General features: G+C 43.6%; 1 protein-coding gene across 2 annotated transcripts in view; it reads left to right on the top strand.

Annotated features, from left to right (window-relative positions):
• The first annotated feature begins 4,554 nt into the window (after nt 1-4,554).
• The window catches only part of HHAT (hedgehog acyltransferase), a 147,136-nt gene continuing 128,905 nt past the window's right edge, over nt 4,555-22,785 (top strand). Inside the window, exons 1-8 of one of the 2 annotated variants that reach the window (XM_063390738.1) lie at nt 4,555-4,706; nt 5,019-5,143; nt 6,515-6,582; nt 7,768-7,881; nt 8,490-8,684; nt 9,952-10,164; nt 12,772-12,943; nt 22,629-22,779. In XM_063390738.1, coding sequence (XP_063246808.1) covers nt 5,050-5,143; nt 6,515-6,582; nt 7,768-7,881; nt 8,490-8,684; nt 9,952-10,164; nt 12,772-12,943; nt 22,629-22,779 — 1,007 coding nt within the window. In that variant the 5' untranslated portion in view covers nt 4,555-4,706; nt 5,019-5,049. The remainder of the gene's footprint in view (nt 4,707-5,018; nt 5,144-6,514; nt 6,583-7,767; nt 7,882-8,489; nt 8,685-9,951; nt 10,165-12,771; nt 12,944-22,628; nt 22,780-22,785) is intronic. The other variant, XM_063390737.1, reaches the window with a different exon arrangement.

The following is a 22,785-nucleotide window of genomic DNA, read 5'->3' as shown; positions in this document are numbered from 1 at the left end:
TTGAAGAAAGTTCTCCAAGTTATAAGGGATTCATTAAGCATGCACAGAAACAGTAACTTTGTGAATTGCAAGGCTCTCTATATAAACAATATCTACACAAACGTGGCTAAAGGTGATGATGAAAAAATACTTGGCACTTTGCAACAAGCCCATATCAGGGCTGGGAGTCAGAGGAGCAAGGAGTCTGTAAAGATGGGACTCTGTAATGCTGCCAACTTAGTAGTAATGTCCACTTTTCATTAAGCCCAGCCAAACAAGACCAAAAGGCATGTTGTCTCCCTAGAGCCCATAACTCCATGCTTGAGATCTCTACACAGAGGATTCATGTTAACCTCAGTTGTGTCATATTTAATTTGGCTATTGGAAGACACACTTGGCTCTCTTTGTACATACCATACCTTTCATATATTTAAATCTTCCTGTTTTAATACTGCTGGCTTGCTGCATGGCGATTTCTTGTCATATTGGTGATTTCTCTGAAATATACATAGCTTAGCCTCCCATCTGCTACTGAACTTCTCATCTGCAAACTCTCAGTGGGTGCTGATTGTGTCCCATCATTCAGATGTTGCATGCAGGGGGCATTACTATGTGATTTCCAGAGGGTGAATGAAAACAAGAGTCTTGAGTCAATGCTGTGAGATCTCAGCCTGGGAGGGAAAGCTCTAGGGCGTGTAATCCCCATGGGGACTTTATATTAAAAAATAAAAGCGGTGAGAAGTCTTATGCTTTAGCCTACTTTAGAAATCCAGTGCTAGGTTAATATATACTCATTTTGATTTCTTAACCTGATGTGAAACCAGCGACAATTGCAAAAAGTGGTTTCCTTAAAAACACGACCTTTGCTTTATTTTCCCAGCTGCAAAATGCCTCATTTTCCCACTTCATTGCCTTTTACAACCCTGCACCTTGCCTTTCCCCTGAGGCCATGATGAGGCCCTAGAAATAACAAGGCTCTACTCAGCCCTAGTGAAGCCTCTTCTGGAATGCCGTGTCTAGTTCTTGGTGGGGACATGAACTAGGGACAGACTCTTTGCTAGTGATACCTGACCCAATCTACAAGGTGTCTGACCCTCTGTTAATAGAGGCAGGGAGAGAGGACACTCTGCGGCCATTCTGGAAATGAGTAAGCACAGTGCAAACCTTCAAACAGAAGTGACGCTCCTAATTTGTACCAAGAAAATATCTCTACCATCACAAATCATCATTCTGCCCAAGACTGATTGTTTAATTTGTCCTCAGAGAAACCTGCCACGTGTGCACAGAATAACACTACTTTCTTCTCAAAGGGCATATGCTTTGAAGAGGCTGCCAGGCCCGTGTAGCTGCTGAGACACAGGGCAAAAGACACATAATACCTAATACCTCCTTGCTGATCAAATGAAAAGTAGGACTTGCTGCTGCCACTTTTCTAGAGTTTTTGCTCCCAGATTCCACTGCTGCCTGTCAGTGACTACAGGAGTAGTAGAACTTGCTTTTCATTCATGTCATCTGAAATAATGAGGGCTGTGTCAATGCATAGGTATTTGTGCTAGTGATGTTCAGCAGCTTAGTACCTCAGTCAGCTAGTCATGTTGTATTATATAAAATGGCTTGAATAAGGGTGGGAAAAAAATAATCATCCAATGTAGAATTCCAGACAGTGAGATCTTCCAGCTGAGGCTGTTGTCAAGTTTGTCAGTGTTCCTGTTCACTGGGCTTGGCAGTGACCTTTGTGGAAGGGTAACTGATCACCAGGTCCATACAGAGCTTTTGAATGTCACCATGTAACTAGTTTTAAAGATGTCCTTTTCAGAGTAACCTGATGTAAAATCTGTACCTTGTTGTACCTATTCCCTTTTTGGAGCTGGCATATTGCTGGTCTTATGCAGCCATCTAGAGGGCCTCGTGTCTGTGACGGCTCCAGACGGGTGACCAGAAACCACAAAACTGCAGGCAAACAAACTCTGCTGACCCTTAGTGGCTGTAAATCAGCTGCAGTGTTTTGTTTTCACAAGTTCAGGACTGCAGTTTTGGTGCTGTTATGCAGTCTGATGTCAATTGTTTTTGGCAGGGGTGGGAGGGGAGGTACCAACTAACCTGATGAGGGTGAAAAACTGAGGGAACACTGTCAGCAGAGAATAGCATCTGGGCATCATATATAAGAACGTCCCTAACCCTGAGATTTTACAGCAGTTCCACAGAGTAGATCCAATTCATACACCTAGGGGTTATCACAATTGACACCATAAACTGAAGGTGAATCATTCTCTGGCAAAGAGAGACAGAAATTAAAAATGGAGGAAAAGGCAAAAGTGATTCAAGACTATCATAGGCTCTGATGGACAAATACAATTATTGGAGATATTAGGAGGTGCATGTCTGGTTCAGATATGGGAAGGGAAGACAACCCCTTGTACTTATGAGACTGATAACTGACTGGAGCAGAGTGGCTGGAAAATGGACCAGTGGAAAAGGAACAAGGGGTGCTGGTTGACAGCCAGCTGAACACGAGCCAGCGTGTGGCCAGGTGGTCAAGTGGGCCAATGGCATCCTGGCTTGTACCAGCAATAGTGTGGCCAGCAGGACCAGGGCAGTGACTGTCCTCCACCGGGCAATGGTGAGGCCATACCTTGAGTGCTGTGTCCAGCTCTTAGCCCCTCACTACAAGTAAGATGTTGAGGCATGGAGCATATTCAGAGAAGGGCAATGAAGCTTGTGATAAGTCTAGAGAATGAGTCCTGTGAGGAGCAGCAGAGGGAGCTGGGGGTGTCTACCCTGGGAAGATGATGCTCAAGGGTGACCCTATCACCCTCTTCAGCTGCCTGAAAGGAGGGTAGCCAGGTAGAGATCAGTCTCTTCTCCCAGGCAACTCTTGACAGAACAAGAGGACATGGCCTCAAGCTCCACCAGGGGAGGTTCAGGTTGGACATTGGGAAGGATTTCTTCATGAAAAGGGTAGGTAAGTGTTAGAACTGGCTGCCCAGGGAGGTGGTGGAGCCACCCTTCCTAGAAGTGTTGAAGAAATGACTGGATGTAGCACTTAGCACTATGGTTTAGTTGACATGGTGGTATTCAGTCAAAGGTTGGACTCGATGATCTTGGAGGTTTTTTCTAACTGTAATGATTCTGTGATCCTTTGATTCTGTGCCTTCACCTGGAGTATCAGATAGAAGCCCGGCTTTCAAAGATCCAGAAACAGGCATTTGAGGATGCAGCGAGGTGATATGGCAAAAATATTATTTATAAGAGGAACTTAAAGATCTAGCAAGAAAATGTCGAATAGGATATGAAATATTTCCCCCCATTAAAATAGGAATCACTGATCTCAGCAACAGATAGGATTAAAAGTCACATGGTGACTTATCAGATGAGCACAGATTGCTCAAACCTTTGGGACTGGAAAGTCCATGTGCTTTTAACTCTAGGAACAGTGAGGCTCATTAGTCATGTTTGCAGTGCCAGGAGGAGGAAGATTTTCCTAAAATGCAGGTTGATCCAGGAGGGAGTTGCTACTACCAGCACTTGCAGCCTCATGCTCCTGCTTTGGTGGTGCTGTTCAGACCTGCTAATTTACCAGATTGTGTTGTGATAATAATAAAAACAGTGTCCCAGCATAAGTGTGCCTTGTACTCTGGTGACAGTGGGTTGGAAGGCTATGAAAGGCTGTTACGGACACCCTGTAGTGGCGTGTGCAGGCTGTTGGTGTGTATACAGCCTGTAGGTATGTATGCATACCCTGTAGCTGTGGATGCACATCCTGCAGGTGTTGGCACACCCTGTAGCAGCGTATACACACTCTGTAGATGTATGCACACACTGTAGGTGTATGCACGCCCTGTAGCAGTGTACTCACACCCTGAAGATGTATGCCCACCCTGTAGCAGTGTATGCACGCCCTGTAGCAGTGTATGCACGCCCTGTAGATGTATGCATGCCCTGTAGTGGTGTATGCATGCCTTGTAGCTGTGTACACACACCCTGTAGGTGTATGCACACCCTGTAGCAGTGTACGCACGCCCTCTAGGTGTGCACACACCCTGTGGCAGTGTACGCCCACCCTGTAGATGTATGCACACACTGTAGATGTACGCACACTCTGTAGCAGTGTACGCACGCCCTGTGGCACTGTACGCCCACCCTGTAGATGTATGCCCTCCCTGTAGGTGTATGCACGCCCTGTGGCAGTATACGCACACTCTGTAGCAGTGTACACACACCCTGTAGCAGTGTACGCCCACACTGTAGATGTACGCCCTCCCTGTAGGTGTACGCACACTCTGTAGCACTGTAGCACGCCCTGTAGCAGTGTACACACACCCTGTGGCAGTGTACGCACACCCTGCAGGTGTATGCAGACCCTGTAGGTGTATGCACGCCCTGTAGCAGTGTACACACACCCTGCAGATGTATGCCCTCCCTGTAGGTGAACGCACACGCTGTAGCAGTGTAGCACGCCCTGTGGCGGTGCTCACCCCGTTGGCCGGCGGGCTGCAGCGCCGCCCAGCGTTCGGCCCCGGCCGCTCAGGGCCGGCAGCTCCGCCCCGCTCCCGCCCCCTCCCTCCCCCCGCGGGGCGGGCACCGCCCGTGAGGGGCCGCGGGCTCGTCCGAGTGGCGGAGTGGTGGGAGCGGCCGGGAGCGGGGCCGCCCATTTACTTGCGGGTGTGGAGCCTCCGGTTGGCCGCGGCTGCCGCTCCTTCCTCTACCGGCGGCACAGCCCTCCTCAGGTAAGGGGGCAGCGGCGTCTCCCCTCCCCTCTCGTCTGTCTCGGGTCAGCGAGAGCAGTCGGTATCCGACGCTGATTCTATCCTGAGGGTCCCGCCCGCCGTGGGCCGTGCTGAGCTCCTGGACCCGGGGCCTCTGCGGCCGGGCACGGCTCGCCTGCCCTCCCGGTAGCTGCGGGCAGAGCGGGGCCGCCTCTGAGCCCGAGCGCGGCAGCGCGGGGTGCGGGAGCCGCGGTGCCCGTGCCGGGTGTCCCGCGGCTCTGTGCCTGTCCGCCCTCCGCCAGGAAACAGCTCCCGTGCTCTCTTTCCCCGCAGGGAGGCGGCGGCGGGAGCAGCTCCCGTGCCGATGCTGCTGCCGGCCTGGGAACTGTGCTTCTACGGGCTCCTGACCGTGGGCTCCCACCTCTACGCGTTCTACGAAGCGCACCAAGTGTCTCGAAGTAAGTGTGCGCCGTGGGCGGGCTCGCTCTGCACAGCTTCCCTCCCGTGGCTGCCGAGGCTGTCTGGTGTGAGTTCTCCGCTCTGGTTGGTTTCTACTTTGTTCCTGTGCGAGGAGCCCCTGTGTTCTTCCCAGCTGCCAACCTGCTCTGTGCGCGAAAGCAGTAGGCAGATGCCACCTGGGCACAGGGCTTTGTCCCAGGGCTTTTTTGCTTTTGAGTGCTAGGAAGGCCCATGGCAACCCTGTCCTCGGACGTGGCTGTCAGGGAAAGGATGAGGGGGACCTGTGACGCTCAGCTGCTCAGATAGGGAAAATTCAGGAGAGTTGGGTTTGAGTTGTCTTATTTTTCCTGGCTAGTCACCAACAGCTCCCTGCAGGTGGGTGGTTCAGAAGCAGCTGTGCCTTCTGATGGTAATAGCCGGGGTCTGAACCTGGAGAGGCCCTAGGACAAGTTGGTGCTCCCTGCCTGGGGCTCCAGTGCTGATTCCAAAATGCAGATCAATGATTCGGTTGTCTGTAGAGCTTTGTGGTCAGTTTGTTTCCAAACACCTACCTCTGCCTCGTGTAACCTGTTGGTAGCTGCTGTGGTATGGAGCTTGGTTTGGAGCTGTGGAGGTATGTATTGCAGAGCAAGGGTGGGATTTTAAATAAAATAAGTACAATTTATAGATGAAAAGAAGCTATGTTATACCACATTGGTATTTAAGTGGAAATAAAGGTTGTATTATCAAAGTATAACAAGCTAGAGAGGCTTCACAGGGAATATATATTGCATCTTATTAGGCTTTAGTCAGCAAGGTTGTACATTAATGACTCTGGCTCTGAAAGAGCTCAAGGGAAGAACAGAAGTGCCAGAAAGGCATTTGCAGAGCAGTGGAAGGAGTGCTGTGTAACTGGGTACAGAGCTGTGCTCCCATGCATGCAGCAAGTCTTTTGCAGAAGCAGCAAAGTGTGGTGGCAGCGGGCTCTAGAGGCAGCTTTTCCCTGGTTCGGCTGTACTGGCTCCTCTCATGTCTGTGTCCCGCTTCTGCTCTGGTGGGAGAAACCAGGCAGTTCTGAAAATGGCCAGTGAGGATTAGTGCAGGTCTTGCATGGTGAAAGGTGGGTTGCTGCTGCTGTCCCTGTTGTCAGCAGGAATCCAAACACCGGTTCTGGGAAATTGCTTTGCCATTACTGTGGGGCACAGCTGTGGCACAGTTGGGTCCCCCACCTAGTGAGCAGTGAAGTGGTGACTTGCCCTTCCCTGGATATGCGTATCCTCACTGGTGGAGACCATGTGGGAATGTGTTGCTCTTGAGCAGCAGAGAGCCCACCCCTGACTCTTCCTGCTCTGGCTGCTGTGTCCTTATCAAAGGTTTGCTCTTCCCTGCAGAGTATGAAGCTGCAATGGACAGAAGGTTTGGGCTGGACCCAGGGACTCTCTTTCGGGGGCTAAAAAAGGTAGGAAGGGTGACAGTGTCTCGTTTTGTGGCAATAATTGTGCCTCCATGCCCTTTGCGCATCCAAGCTTCTGACTGAGAAGTTTATAGCAATGTGCAGATTGGGATATTTATAGTTAATTTCAGTCTGACATTTCCGATGAGGAGGAGAGACTGGCTGGGTGTGTCTGGATCTAAGAATCGTAACCAAAGTTTTGTTCTTTTTCTTGATCACTGGCTTAAGTGTTTATCCTTTGCTACATCTCTTGATAACCCTCTATTTTACTGTTTGGCCTCAAAACTCTGATCAACCTTGACACTTCCTGCAGCCTTTTCCCCCTTTTTCTTGTTACTGGGTGGTTTGGATAATGCTTGATGTCAATGAACATGTTTTTATCTTGGTTAGCCTGGTAGTACAGCATAGAGGAGAACAGAGGTGTAAGGTCTTAAAGAAACATAGATGGTATTAAAAAAAAAAAAAAAGTAAGAAAATTGTCAGTCCTCTACTCCAAACCAAAAATCACATCCCTACTGCACTTTGCTTGCATTTCTTCAAAAGGTTGTGAGGTCAAAAGCAAATAATGCAACTAATCTTGAGGATTGCTTACCCAAAAGCACGAATGCATGTCTGTGTAAGTGTTTTGGTGTTTAGGCCTGCCATCACTGCTGGTAGTGGACCTTTGATATGTGCTTTCTAGAAAGCTTTAAGGCAGTTGAGAGGAACTTTTAGTGAGGCTCTGTATTGGACACCGGGCTACTGGCTGATCCCTCTTACCTAATCTAGATAAAAATTTCATGCCACAGATAACTCCAGCTGACCAAATTCCATCTGATTGCAACTCGGCTTTGCTGAAATGGGGAGTTTGACTTTTCTTCCAGCAAAGCACCTTTCCACTGAAGTTCTTGGTTTTCCAAGGCAGAGCAGAGTTGCTCTCTGAATCCCGAGGGAGACCTGAAGTTGCTCAGCTTCAGCACCAGTGTGAGGCTTAGGAGGCACACCATCTAAAGCTCTGCTTTCCTGAACTTTGCTCCATTGGAAGTGAAAATGGTCTGAGCTCACTGCTGTAAGTGATCCAACTGGATTGCTGAAATGGTGTTCTTGAGATGTGAGAGTTCTTTGGGTACAACACAGCTGGCGTATCACAGAGGTATTCTTTTGCCTCTTATGGCCAGATACATATAGTGACCAGTTCCCTTCATGCCACAGGACCCAATGGACTTTGAGTGGAGCTACTGGATTGAATGGGGAAGGGAACGTATACTGTGTCTTCTGGCTGGTCACCTGTTGGTATCACAAATGTCCAGGCTCTTGGTGGAGAAGGTATGTAGGAATTTTCTTCACAACAGGGAGTTTCTGATGGGTTTGGTTACTGTGGATGTGGGAGGCATTGCAGTGAGGCCACTGAGAGTAGTAAATCTCATTTTTTAGTGTGAATTGTATGTGGGGGTTGGTTGCCTTAGTGTTTGGAGACTTCAGCCTCCAACCTCTAAAGGCCTCTGTCTTGTTGGAAGCCATTAAACAGCGTTGTTTGACTTGTACACGTAAGAAGGGCGCAGTTGTTCCTTTATGAGGAAAGGATGTAAAGTGATGGCTGCTTGGGTTTTGGGATAATTGCTAAATGATTGCATGATTGTGGGAAATGATCTGTGTGTGGTGTTACACTTGCTAGTTTGGGGAAGGATAGGAGGAAGTTATGCTCTCCCTCAAATTAGGGAGGCTCTGGTTTTCATGTGATGCTGCTACAGAAGCACCTTCCTTTTCACTTTTAGGGATACAGATGGGTTTCTGTGTTTTTTCATGTGTGTTCCTCACCTTGTTGGCTATATTTGTCTCTACTGCAGAACCTGTGTAGGCAGCACAGGTAGTGAGTGCCTTTTTTCTTTAGAAATAATGAAACTAAAGATTGTCAACTTTTCTTTTTCTGACAGTATAAACCATGGTGCTTGATGGTTTATGGAATGGCTGCCTGCTGGTTGTTACTGGGCATCAAGGGCTTTGCTGTCATTTTGTTACATGCAGCTATTTCCTTTGCTGTGGCTCAGTTTCAGCTGTCACTCCTGACATGGTTGTGCTCCCTTATCCTTCTGTCCACTTTGCGCATACCAGCCGTGGAAGAGGCCAAGGTAATGTGAGAAGAACTAATTACGCATCAAATTAATGATGGTGGTGTTTGTCTGTAATGGCATCTATCTCTATGGCAGCATACTGTCCCTTCAGTTGATATAAGCAGGGGTTGGTTTGAGAAATCTTAAGCAGTAGCACTGCAGTGACTCATGCTGGAGCTTCTCCAGTTACAGAAGTCACATTTCTCTATCATGGTGGCCAGTACATTGGGATAAAAGTATGTCCTTAATGTGTAAGTGCTATTCAGCAGAGTATGGTAATACTTCACTAGTGCTCTTTAGAACACATTTCATTGGAGCTCTAATCATGCCAATTTAAGATGCTGGGCTTTGGAGTTGCTCAGTTAAGCCTGCCTGTAGTTACTGGTGACTGTGACTTCTGCAGGGAGACTTTCTCCAACACTTGATTTGTACCAAATTAATTACTTGCATCGGTTAGCCGTAAGCAGGCTCAGTTTTGCTTTTCATCTAGTGGCTTTTTCTGAGCAGTACAGATAGGGAAAAACTGTTGACCAGTTGTGAGGAAATGTCCTGTTGTGTTTTATTGGACTAATGGGAAAGACTGGACATTTGTTAAAAGGGTTGTTGCCCTGATGTTCAGGGGGAGGGGGAATGAGTGTGTAGAATCTCTTCATGTGGTGTGGTCAGTTTTGTGATTTGGTCTGATGAGGAGCGGGCCCACTGCAATACAAGTTGTCAGTCAGCCAAGCTGCATTTGCTGATGTTTCCAAGTTTTTGGTGATGATAGGTTTTTGTTGTTGGCAACAAGTGTGATACCAACTGTCAAAGAATCACTAAATGCTCATAACATTTTTTCCAGCCTTAAGTTTTCTCAGGAGTGACTGATTCTCTTTACATTTAGCTTCAGCCCTAGTAGTCCCTTGGCTATCAACTGTGTTGCCAACTGGTTTGAATTTTGTAGTATTGGACTAAATCTGAAGTAGATGATATTTCGTTTCTGTGAAAAGAGCTCCCCTGCTGTCCTAGTTCTTCACAGCCTAACATGTTTCTGAAATCAAGCTGTTGTCTCTTTATGCTGGCTGTAGTAGCTCTGGAGGACCTTTCTCCATTAAAAAAGCTAGTGCTTGTTGTTCATGTGTTCAGTGCTGTTCACTTTAGAGTCTCATTCCTGCTGCTATTCTTTATTCTTTAGTTTCTTCCTGTTGCCGCTGACCCCAAAAGTTGAGATCTGAGTAGACATTGCTGTCTTGCCATAGAGAAAACACAGCATTGCACCATCATGATCTGGCTTTGCTTTGTTTTTCAGAGGAAGTGGTATGACACTGAAAATGAGTATTATCTGCTGCTCTTCACCGTGTCTGTGCGCTGCCTCTTCTGCACTAGCTTCAGCCTGGAGTACTGCTGGCATGCACCGGCCCAGAGGTCATCCCACTCATTCCTCTGGATGCTGGCATATGTGTTTTACTATCCTACATTCCACAATGGACCCCTGGTGAATTTTAATGAATTCAGTGAGCAGGTAACAGTGGTCGTTGTTTTGGTGCCCAAAGCTGTCTTCCACATAATTATAAAGTCGACAAATAATACTACGGGAATGTGACAATTTTGAAGAATCGTGAAGAATTTTGTAATGTCCTAGATATCAACTTTTAAGACAAACCTGTCTCCCCAAGTTCTTCTGCTTCACGGGATATTCTTCTCTGACATAGGATTCATTCCTTCAACCAGGGAGCCAGTGACATGCTTTGTTACATTTGGAGAGCGTTCATAGTTTTAGCATGCAGCTGCTGGACTGTTTGATTGTTTTCTTCTTCATCAGGTGAAATAAAGCTAATGTTTTCAGCATAAGATGGCTGTTAACTCTGAAACAGATTTCAGAGTCACAGACAGCTGATAGATTGCATTGGGAATTCCTGAAAACTCCAGTTTCTCCTCACGTTAATGTTAAAACAGCTGATGATTTACTAGGATCACTTTGCTTCAGCTGAGCAGCTTTTTTAAAATATAAGACCTACTAACTCTATTGAATACTTTTCTTATCCCTTGCAGGCTTCTTTTCAAGCCTGCTTTTTACATGATGGGAAAAGTCCATGTTTTCATCCTTTATTGGTTTCCATATTTTCTTACATAATTGAGTAAGAAGTGGTGTCACAACCTGTTATGTCTATAGTTAAAATTATTGTGTCAAAGTGGGTTAGTGAACGTTTCAAACCATAAAACTGCTTTTTCACTTATGCATAGAAACCTGGGGATTGCTTGTTTCTGTTTATATTTGGGAATTTTCTGTTGAAGCCAAAGCACATACTGGGCTTTATGAAAGTGAAATGAGATTCTGATGGATCCTTGAGTGGAAAGTCCTATGCTCATTTGTTTTCATTTGCTTTGGAAGATGCAAGGTTGAATGTTGTTATCTTGGGTTGGGTATTGTGGGAAAAGTCCACATACACTTGCCTAGAAACGGAGGTAATATTTTTTACTAATTATTGTTTTGTAGCTTCTGAAGTGTGTTAAATTCCACCTAAATCCTTGTACCTGAGGAGAGGGACAGTTGTGCTTTCTTTCCAAGGACTGTTTCAGAAGACCTATGAGACTCCCAAGCTGAAAACAGTCTGGGGATAACTGATAGGAAGAACTGGGGGGGCCTTGCTTTGAAGCTTGATAGCTCACCTGATGTGGTTCAGCAAAGAACTATGCAAAGAGCATGTGTTCTTGGTGTAACAAGAAAAAGGAAGATTGAGAGTGAGATGCCTGTATTTGCAGAAGGTTCTCCTTAAATGTTTACAGACATGTGTGGTTAAAGCCACGAAGAAGATGGAACAAACTAAACCACCTTAAAGTGTTTCTTGTTGGTGCTTGCTGAAGGGTATCATCAGAGCTCTTACCTGAGCAGAGAGAATTACCTTGGCAGATGAGGTCAGAAAAGGGTTTCAAAGGGTGCAGTGCCCAGCAGTTGATTCAAAATGCACAATACAAAGAGAATCCTTATTGATGGTGTTGGAAGAGACTCGAACCACTCTCAGAACCCCTTAACTGAAGCTGAGACTGGGATGAGAGTTCCTGCTGAGCACACTGGGAAGCAGAAATTCTGGAGCTGGAGACACTGAGCTGCTGTATGGCCCAAGGAGTGTAACACCAGTTCTGGCAATTGGCATCCACTGCCAGGCAAAAATGAGACACTGACACTTTGTCACTGGCCTTGTTGAATTTCTGGGTTGAAACAAGGCATAGCAGTTCTAGACATGGATTTGAAGGCCTGTTGTGCAAATCACTGTGATAAAGTGGTAGTCTTCATACAGCTGAGACAAAGGAATCCTCCAAATGAGCATGCATGTTAACTGTACTGTGCTTGAGACTGAGGGCCTGTACAGATGAGTTGGTTACTTCTCTTGTATGGGCATTTTTGGTGGCCAGTTAGAGACTGGAGAAGGAAATGTTGCACACAATAATAGGTGTATAATGCATGACTGAATTTTTAGGCAATCCTGTGTTTCATGTTTTTTGATTATATTCTCTTTTAGTGTGGAAAGGTGGTGCAATAATAATATGACAGTGTGTTTACTGTAGTTAGCAGTGTTGGAGCTTGGAGCCTCTTGAGAAGCCTGCCAACTGGAAACTTTGCCTTATCTGATTTAACTTGTTTTCTCAGCACATTCTGTAGGTCTTGCTGATTTTGGCAATGCTGTGGGGAGAAAAATTAAGAACTGTCCTCAAGTAATCGATTCTCTGCAGTTGGTAGAAATTGGAGGTATTTTAAGAATAAGCAGTCATTGTTCCTGTGTTTGGAAGGGCTGCTGCTTGGAAAACCTTCATTGCTGAAGTTTCTTTAATCTTTTTGTATTATCTCCAGAGGTCAAGTTGCAGGAATTAAAGTCTCAAGTTTGGATTCTGTTCAGGTTAATAACAGTTGGCCTTTTTTACAACAGTTTGTTGCAGTGTGCATTCACTTTCGGCTTCTTGTTGGTTTTTATGGTTTACTGAGATTGAGGATGGAGAGACCATTGAGAATGGAGTCTCCCTCCAGAGTGTCAGGAATTTCCAAACGGTGTAGTCAAAAGTTCCCAGGATGAGTATTTTGAGTAAAACGGTCAGTTTTGTGCCAGGTAACCTCTTTGGATTTCTTCTTTAGATGAGGAGACAAGAAGCTTTCAGTGTGAAGACCAATCTCAGCATCTTAATTGTGGGCATAATTCGTATTTTCTTTTGGTGGTGCCTGGCTGAGCTGATGATTCACCTCATGTATATCCATGCTCTCTACAGTAGTGCTCTGCCTTTGGAATCTGCATCTTACTGGGCCTTGGGTGAGTATAGAAACAATAGCAGAAATATTTCTTCTTCCCCCACTTCAAGAACCCCAGTCTACATTTCTTTTATGCCCATTTGTAGGTACTTAAATGTAGCACATTACAGCCAGTCACTGCCAGAAAGGTGGTCTGCAGACTCTTAATGTAATGTGTAGATTCTCCATAAGCTTAGTTGAACTTACTGAGCTGCTTCCTAAATTAAAAAATATTCTGTACTTTTTCCAGTCTAGAGTATGTCTCTAAATTTTGGTCTAAAGTGATTCTTCTCCTCAAATCATAAAAGTAGACACTTAGAAGGAGTTTGTTTAGTGTGGAGATGGAGGAGGGGAGATTTTAAGAATTATTTTTATCTCCTTCTGATTGATGTTTCTAGTTTGCATTCACATTGAAAAAGACAGAACTTGTGAAAATAGTAGAGGGAAGGACTTGCAAATAAGGTAACTTGAAAGTAGTAGTCAGTACCTCTCAGGTCTTTTTTCCTGCTTGACTTCCCCCACTTCTACCCTGTCTGCAGCTCCCTGATATTTCATTAAAATGCCCAGCTGTGAGGAAAAAGAGTGCTGACAAATGGAACATAAATCAGCAAAAGCTTTAGGTGATATGTAAACAATTGGCATATGTGGTTGATTTGATTCCTGCCCCCACTTCCCAGCTGTATCATCAGGTAGAGAAGAAGAAAAGCAAAGAGACCTCAGACCTTAAAACTGGGTTCTGAAAAAGCCTTGGTGATTCCCGACTTGCAGGAGGTGTCTCTTACACCAGAGATCGATTCACACACAGGCACGGTCCTGTCCAGCACTCACCTGTGTCCCCACAGGTGTCTTGTGTGTGATGGAGAACACTGCTGGTCTGCACTGGACTCTGGTCAGCAGAGGGCAATGTGTGCACTCTGTGTACCCCTGTGTGCACACATATACACTTGATGCATGTTTGAGTATATAATTTTTTATCTATAAAGGGCAAGGGCAGGTGGAGAGCAAGAAAGACAGAGGTTTGCCTCAGTGGTGTGTTGTTTGTTCTACTCCTCACTCAGTCACTGTTTAGAAAGGGGATTCTGAGTTTTCATTTTCTATTCTAAATGTCAATTCATTGGTGAGTTAAATCTGTTAGCTGCTAGTGCTTGTGTGTGTTACAAAAGGCTGGCCACTTGATAATGCAGGGAAGGTTCCAGAATTAGTGATGAACTATTCTAGCTGTGGTGCTACTGGTGGATTCCTCCCTCCCTTCAAGACTGCCAGTGTTGATTTTATAGGGTGGGGAGAGAGTTACTTTATAGACAACAGCTAAGTTGTCTGTGTGTTTATTTGATGAAATAAAGTGTGTTATTCCAAGAATTAAAATGCATTTTGAACAGAGGGTTAGAAAAGGTGAAAGTGTCTCAAAGCAACAGGAGATGGAAGCCATTGTTCGAGCAAGTTTGGACAGTAAAGATGCCTGATTTCAAATCAAATTATTCTATTTTAACAAGCTGCCTGTGGGGACTCTGCCTTTAGGAAATGTGTTCTAAAAATGTAACCCTACTCTCGCTGGGCATCGTTTTTGTAGTAATGTAAGCAGGTGTTTAAAATATACTATAAGAGAGATTTTGAGCTAGGAGTTGGTCATTTAATGTTTTCTCTGCAGGTTTTGTCACAACGATTATATAGGTTTCCTTAGACTCAAATCAGTGATAGGCCACTGTTGTGATTTGCTTTAAGGAGCTACCAATATATTACTATTGGTACTGGCAATAATTTACTATTAAGTCTTACCAGACCCTTATCGATCTTACCATGCTTCTACACCAGTATGGAGCCAAACATTGCCCTTGGTTACTTTGCATGCTGTATTATTGGAACTAATTTCATCAGATAACTGAGCCTTAAGACCAAGGAAGCAGCTTGCTGTTGACTCAGGAGGATTATCCATGGTACGTAAGCCTTTCTGCACTGATGGGCTTTTTCATTTTGGGTTTGGTGTTTGACTAGAGGAACTTCAAACCAGCATGGAACAGCTATTTACACTATGATGCCTGCCTGCCCTGATAGCCTGGTAAACTGGAGGGAAAGGCTGTGAGGCTGTTCTGCAGTCACTTCTAATTAGGGAGCTTGTATCTGCTACTGCATTTTTTTTCTGGGATAACTTTGAACAATGGGCAGTAAATGCCAGCAGTGCAGCAAGGCAATGCTGCTGTGAGATTTTCCTCTCAGCATCTAAGGGTGATGTCAGTCTGCTCCTCACGACTGTGAAGCTACAGTGTGTTCTGCACACAGGGCACACAGGTATAAAATTGAAAAAATAGTATCTGGAAGAATGGTACCCAGCAGTAAGAGAAGTATTTTCTCTTGTGTGGATAGAATCAGAGGCAAATAAGTTTCTAGAGGCAGCAACATACCAAATGGTGCAATATAGCTTTTCAGTAGCCAAATATTAGGTCCCACGTCCAGAGCAGAATGAGAAATATGATGGGGCTGTACCCAATTCTGTGCCTGTTTGCTATATATATATGGCCCTTCAGTTTGTGGAAGGGATGTTAATGTCTGAACACAGAATGAATTTAAAGATGTCAGCTGTGTAATCACAGAACTGTTATTTATTTGTCCCAGGAAATCATTGTTTGGAGAATGTGAGCATTTTCCATAATTCACAAATCAATGTCTCTGTTCACAAATGTTTGTCTGTGGGTAGTTAGCTATTGACATACTGAGCAATATCAGGGCATTTGTGCTTTTTTAATGATGACTATCAAATGCAGTGTTTATAGTAATTCTATGGTTTTGTGTTAGTGCTGCATCTCATTCTGGTAGCATCAGTCAGATTGGGTGAAAGAATTGGCTGCTTGCAGAATTAATGACACAGCAGGAAGACCCGTATTCCATGTTAATGGAAGCCATGATAGTTCATTCTTCTCAGTTTTAACATTAATTCGGAATAAATTTCTGCCTTTATATTTTGCACTATAAAATGTAGATTTGCAGGCACCAAGAACAAAAACCACTATGAATTCCAGTAATCCAGTATCCTGATGCATTGCAGCATACCAGAAAAATAGCTACACTCTGCCAGATCAGAGGTTCATCTGTTCTACAGGGTAATTTCTGGATATGATATGTAGTAAAGTAAGAGAAAAGAAATGAGTAAAAGGTAGATTGGTGATCCTTTTCAATGTCTGTTTGTCAAGCTTCTGAAGCTGAATGACAAATTCACTGGCGTGTGGTAATGGGGGGCTTAACTGCATTGTTTGAAAGAGCTTAAAGTGAAACAAGTGATTTTTTCTTTGCTATGACAGTGTAGACTATCAGTGGTAAAATTCACTCTGCTGAGGTACGTTCCATTGTACAGAAACTGAAATGTGTGTTGCTAGGTCATTTGTATGTTAAGTCTGATTCTGAAAATGCAGATGCTGAAAGAAGCACTGCCTGAATTTCCCTGATGAGGCTTCACATTTATCCTGGTGATTCAGCACCATCTACTTATCTCTGCTCATCTGAGCAGAGCTTCACGTCCATCTGGTAAGGTACAGGGAATGAAGAAACACAGAGGTGTGTATGAAAATATGTTGTTGAATATAATTGTTGCATTGGTTTAATATAGAGCTTAATAGATCCTGTAGTTGTGAAAATATATTTTGCTAGGAATCTGTTGTGCTTTGTCAGGGGTGTGTCAGGGGTGTGTATAGATACACATCTGAGATGTACACACATGATAGATTGTGAATTCTCTGCGCGTTTAATGTATTGATCCTAACCATGTGTGGTCCTTTTGTTCTAGTGAAGTGTGCACAAGGTAGTGTCAATTAGCTATCACTGTTTTAATTATTAACTAGGCTCTCTACTACTTCAGAAGGGTATTTTCATGTGACTGGTATGTAAGTCAGTCTAGAATATGATCTGTTCAAAGGTGGAGCCACGTGGTTTAATCTCTAGCTGGTGATCACGTTTTAATTTGTTAAAAGAAGAAATGTTATGTATGTTCTTCTTGGACAGTGAGACCTACAGAGTAGTCTGTGTAAATTGGATGTAGGGTGCTGGTTTTGATGTGTTTGCAGTTTTTTCTGATAAACCCACAGAAAGGAAATAGATTTCTGAGTTCATTTTCAGAAGCATGCAGCATTTTGCTATTGAAATCAGGATATTTGTTCATCTAAGTAGTAATGAAATACTAATAAGAGGAGTCTGAGATTTTTTTTCCATCCTGGAAGATAATGATAAGGAGAAATTGATGAAATATTTGTCATCTTGAGGTCTGGCTTGAAAACTGGAAATACAAACACAAATGAGAGCTTAGATTTTTTGTTTGTTTGTTTGTTTTTTCTAAAATATTAGTTCCCTGTTTTGTAGACATTAGTGTTCATGTGTGTAATTTTTCTTTTTCTAATGTTTCTTTAATAGGCTAAACTTCAAGATTGTATTGGCAATTAACCTACTTCTGTGACTGGTTTTCTTTTTACTCATGCATGATTTGGCTTAGTCCCAGCTAGAAACAACACCACACAGCTGCCCACTCATATTCTTTTCTTGGAGACATTGGAAGAGAATTGGAAGAATACTGAGAATTTATGGATTGAGATTAAGACAGTTTAATAGGTAAAGAAAATGCCACATGTGCAAGCAAAGCAAAACAAGGAATTAATGCCCCACTTCTCTGAGCAGGCAGGTGTTGGGCCTGCCCCAGGAAAGCTGGGCTCCTTCATATTCAGTGGTTACTTAGGAAGACAAATGCCATCACTCTGAACATCCCCTCTTTCTTATTCCCGCAGCTTTATATGCTAAGCATGAGCATATGGTATGGGATACCCCTTGGACCAGTTGTCATGGCTGTCTCCTCCTGGCTCCTTGTGCACCCTCAGCCTTCTCACTGGTGGGGGGTGAGAAGCAGAAAAGACCTTAACTCTCTAAACCCTGGAGTAATGAAAACATCTCTGTGCTTTCATCAATGCCCTTTTCAGCACAAATCCAAAGCACAGCCCTACACTGGCCGCTGTGAAGAAAATGAGCTCTATCCCAGTAAAAAACAGTGCAATGTGGTAATTTCTGGTTTATTTAGAGAGCCTTTTCCTGCAAGCATTTACTGTTGAACATAATGCTTACAGTAGATGTTTTCATATAATGGTTTGGGCTGGAAGGGACCTTAAAGATCATCTAATTCCAACCCCTTTGCCATGGATGTTCCTTCCACTAGACCAAGATTCTCAAAGTCCTTGGGAGTATTCATGGTAGGTGTCTTTAAAGAAAATGTGTGCTTGAAAAACCCTCTGGTTTACTTTAACTTGGAAGACCTGTCTGTGCCTTGGCTGAGAGTTCCTTGACAGTTTAGTCTTGTTTAAATAATTTTACTTTGGGAATCTTTATGTCCATTCAGCTTTCTCCAAAAAGAAGGACTTAGCCTCCAGGACAAACACCGTGGTACTTTCCTGCCAGTACTCCATCCACAGAAGGATGTTTCTTGCTTCTGGTGTGCTGTTGGAGGGCTGGGATATTTTGAACTTGATGATATGGCCCCGAATTCTGAGCTGTTACTAATGTCTGCTTCCTATTAGACTTCTGCTCTGTGTCAGTAACCCTTTTATTTCTGTTTTCTAATGGAACCTGTCCTGGTAGTTGACAGAAACAAGCATTTGCAATCACTAATGCCATAGTCATATCAATGTAGCTGCAAAAAGGGCAAACTTGTGATGTTGTGCTTGTAATAAAATTGCCTTCTAAGTTACAGTTAACCATGACTTTTGATGATGGCTTAAGGACAGAAAAATGTCACGTGTGATTTGTAACACCTGGATGCAAATTGTTTTGTTGCTTGGTTATGAAAAGATTCTATTTGTTAACTTTTGTCAAAAAATACCAGTCAGAATTTTGAGAATATGTAGACTAAAATTAAGTCTTGTGAATATTCTAATTTGTCATCATCTTTGTTTCAAAGCTCTACGAAACTTAGGAAATGCAGTTTTGCAGTAAACTTAAGGTTAAGAAAAAATACTCGAAGGTCTATAAATACATTTTTAAAGCATAGAAAAGCTTAGGATTTTTTAAGGATCAGAAGATGATAAATTGAAAATACCAGATTGTATAAGAGTAAATTGCTGTAGTCTGGGACTTGAAACATCTTGACTGTTGAAATGCATGGAATTAAGATTGGATACTTTAACTTGATATTTTATCTCTTAACACATTCTGTTTAAAAAGTTACCTCTACTTTGAATCCTTTGTATTAATTTATTCTGGAGAAAAGATAGAATCTTTGCAGTACTTTTTCCTCTTAGGTGTGTTATGATACAGATTTGATATGGCTTGTTTCCAATTAAAAATAATGTTCATGCGTGTGGAGGAATTATTATATCAAACATTAGAGAAGAAATCATGTGATATTGTTAATGAATTTGATTGTTAATTTCATGCTTCTAAATCAGGTGAAGCAGTGTGCTTCTGGCTGCTTTGTGCTAGAATGGAGCAAATGCAAAGCAGCTGCAGTGTCTCAGGTATGCAAGCAGGTTTAAAGCCTGTGCCTGTTGCCAGTGCAGCCCAGCTACTGTGGGGCTGTGAATCTTGCCCTTAGTTTATCCTGTGTGGCCAGAACTCTCCTACTGCTGTCATGAGTTCAAGACCAATGAGAACTTGAGCTGTGTATTTTGATCGGGGCCATTGTGTTGCTGTTCTTGTGAGTCCTAGAATTGCCACGCACAGAGTAGCTCCTGTGTGCCAGGTGTGCCTGTGGTGTGATGTCTGTGTTTAAGATGCCAGTGCTGCTGAGCTGCCTGTTAGTTACAGTAATGGTAACCTACATGTGTGTCATTGGAGATGGTGAAAATGCCTTTTTTCCACAACTTGCATATTATAACTTTGTATCTGTGAACTCAATCTTTCATCGTTTAAAATTTCATTCATTCATTTCAAATCGAATGTATTGATTTTTTGGGTCTCAGAGTGGAAGCCTGTTTCTAAATACCTTTCCATCAAGCACAGCCAAAGGGTTTTGAATTTTACTACTGCACAGAGAGCTGTGATCTTCGTAATTGGTTTGTGTGGGTGTCAGTGTTCAGCTCTCCAATGAAATTTGTCAGAAAAGGAATGAGACGCTGAATGAGAAGGGAATTAAAGCAGAAATTTGGCTGTACAGATGATTTAGCAGTAATCCAATGTGGAGCTAATTGGCTAGTATCCAAATTGTGCTTCGGATTGTTTGTTTTCCTCTGGGGAAAAATGTTATTGAATACTCGATGCCTGCTTCCCTGAAGTAAAACAACATAAGCTTCATGTCGCAGTATTTTGTTCTAACATCAGTTTTTATTTTGGATGGGACAACTGTTTCTTATCGTATGCATGGATTATGATATCAAAACTAAAAATGTTGGATTGTTGTAGCAAAATACTGGCCATGTGTACGTCAGCAGGAATTTTACATTATTAGTGCCAGAATTTCACTCTAGGTTGTTACACAGTAATCAGGGGTCTGTGCTGGAGCCTGTTCTGTTCAATATCTTTATTGATGACATGGATGAGGGTATTGAGTCCTTCATTAGTAAATTTGCAGACGACACTAAACTGGGATTGTGTGCCCATCTATTGGAAGGGAGAAGGGCTCTGCAGAGAGACTTGGAGTGGTTGGATGGATGGGCAGAGTCCAGTAGGATGAAGTTTAATAACTCCAAGTGCAGAGTCCTGCATTTTGGCCACAATAACCCCCTACAACTTTATAGGCTGGGGACAGTGTGGCTGGAGAGTGCCCAGGCAGAGAGGGACCTGGGGGTTCTGGTTGATAACCAACTGAACATGAGCCAGCAGAGCCCTGGTGACCAAGAAGGCCAAGGGCATCCTGGCCTGGATCAGGGATGGTGTGGCCAGCAGGAGCAGGGAGGTCATTCTTCCCCTGTACTCAGCACTGGTGAGGCCACACCTCGAGTGCTGTGTCCAGCTCTGGGCCCCTCAATTTAGGAAGGACACTGAGGCATTTGAGTGTGTCCAGAGGAGGCAACGAGGCTGGTGGGGGGCTGGGAACACAAACCCTGTGAGGAATGGCTGAGGGAGCTGGGGGTGTTTAGCCTGGAGAAAAGGAGACTCAGGGTTGACCTTATCACTCTCTGTAACTCCCTGAAAGCTGGCTGTAGTCAGGTGGGGGTCAGTCTCTTTCTCCAGGCAGCAATTGAGAGAACGAGAGGACACAGTCTCAAGCTGCACCAAGGGAAATATAGGTTGGATATTAGAAAAAGTTTTTTATGGAAAGAGTGATAATGTACTGGAATGTTCTGCCCAGGGAGGAGATAGTCACCATCCCTGGATGTGTTTAAAAAAAGACTGAATGTGCCACTTGGTGCCATGGTTTAGTTGAGATGTTAGGGCATGGGTTGGACTTGATGATCTTGAAGGCCTCTTCCAACATAGTCATTCTGTGAATTCAGCAGAGGATTTTTTAATGCTTAGCTTTTGGTTGTCATCCATAGTATACTCATTAGTCAGCAGAATGCGGTAGGGATGTTCCCCCACTCCTAAAAAAAGACAGATTACTTAAATGTTCATGGAGTTGTACTGCTGCAGTCAGATTAAAATCTGTCTCCAAGGAAAGTCTGCTGGAAGGTTTTAAAATTGTGTTGAACGTTTAAAGTCCTTCAGTCAAGTTAGGTAATATAACTGAGCAAAAGCAGAGCACTGGAATAGGAAGAGATGTAGCAATTGCATTTTATAATTTTTTTCTCTATCATAGTATAATTTCAGTTTCTCTTCTTTGTGGTGAGATTTTTCCATAGGTCAACTCTGCAATGGAGACGTTCACCAAAGTCATTGGGTCCTTCAGGAGGGACCTCACCAGTTTCTGTAAAGGTGTTGGCCTCTGCTTGTTACTGTATTTTTATTTATTGGTCAATACAGCTTTGTTCAACAGAAAACATGTAGGAGGAATGTGTATTAGTAAGAATCATCTTCCTTTATAATGCATTCCAAGGTTGTTATATGCATGAATAATAATAATAATGAGAATATGTATGATTTTCATCTCGGATCTGTGTAAGATGCTGGAGTGTGTGTCATAATCTGAGGTTGTGAGCAAGCACACTCACAAAATTTCTCCTTTGGAACTAAGGCAGCTACAGGACCTTAAGGAGACCTCTCTGGGTTTAAAAACTTAAATATGCTTTAAGCATTATGCCAAGTGGAGTTCCAGTTTTCTATGCCTTGGATGCAGCGGAAGGGGATCTTGTAGGGGGTATTTTCTGAGGACTCAGATAATCTGAAAGGGCCTGGAATGTTTGTGGGGATGTCAGGATAACGTGCAGCTATAGCCACTGTTTATGGCTGTTCTGGAGCAACAGGTGAAGAGTGGTCGGTTGGGGTTTTTTTTGCAAAGATAAATTTACTGTCCTGTGGCAAATGTTCATTACTTATATTGGTATATTCTGATTTTTAATTCAACATAAGTCAGCTGTTTTTTTTCATAGCAGTCACAGTCCAGAGATTTTTGAAAGTGGAACTACAGATGCATATTTGTGCCTTCATGCTGGAGTGATGGTACCATTTTGTATGTGTGTCTAATGTCATAAATGCATGGGCTTGTGTGCTGTGTCTCTTGCAAAGAAACAAATGTTGTACATCCCATCAAGCAATGGGGCTTGCCTTAGTTCTTGAAATAATTGCTGTTTGGAGGTGATCAGTATTAACAGGTTTTTAAAGTGTTTCAGGACTTGTTTAAGGTATGTTTTGTTGTTTTTTTCTTTTAGGTGGCCTGGCTTTAGCTCAAGTACTTTTCTTTTATGTGAAATATCTGGTTCTATATGGTGTTCCTGGCCTCCTCCTTCAAATGGATGGACTCAAACCTCCAGCTCTGCCTTGCTGTGTGAGCCTGATGCACAGTTTCACTAAAATGTGGAGGTGAGT

This window comes from Prinia subflava, chromosome 2 (assembly GCF_021018805.1).
Source record: "Prinia subflava isolate CZ2003 ecotype Zambia chromosome 2, Cam_Psub_1.2, whole genome shotgun sequence".
Classification (NCBI taxonomy): domain Eukaryota; kingdom Metazoa; phylum Chordata; class Aves; order Passeriformes; family Cisticolidae; genus Prinia; species Prinia subflava.
The sequence above is the reverse complement of the archived record's forward strand: the minus strand, read 5'-3'. Positions and strand labels throughout refer to the sequence as shown.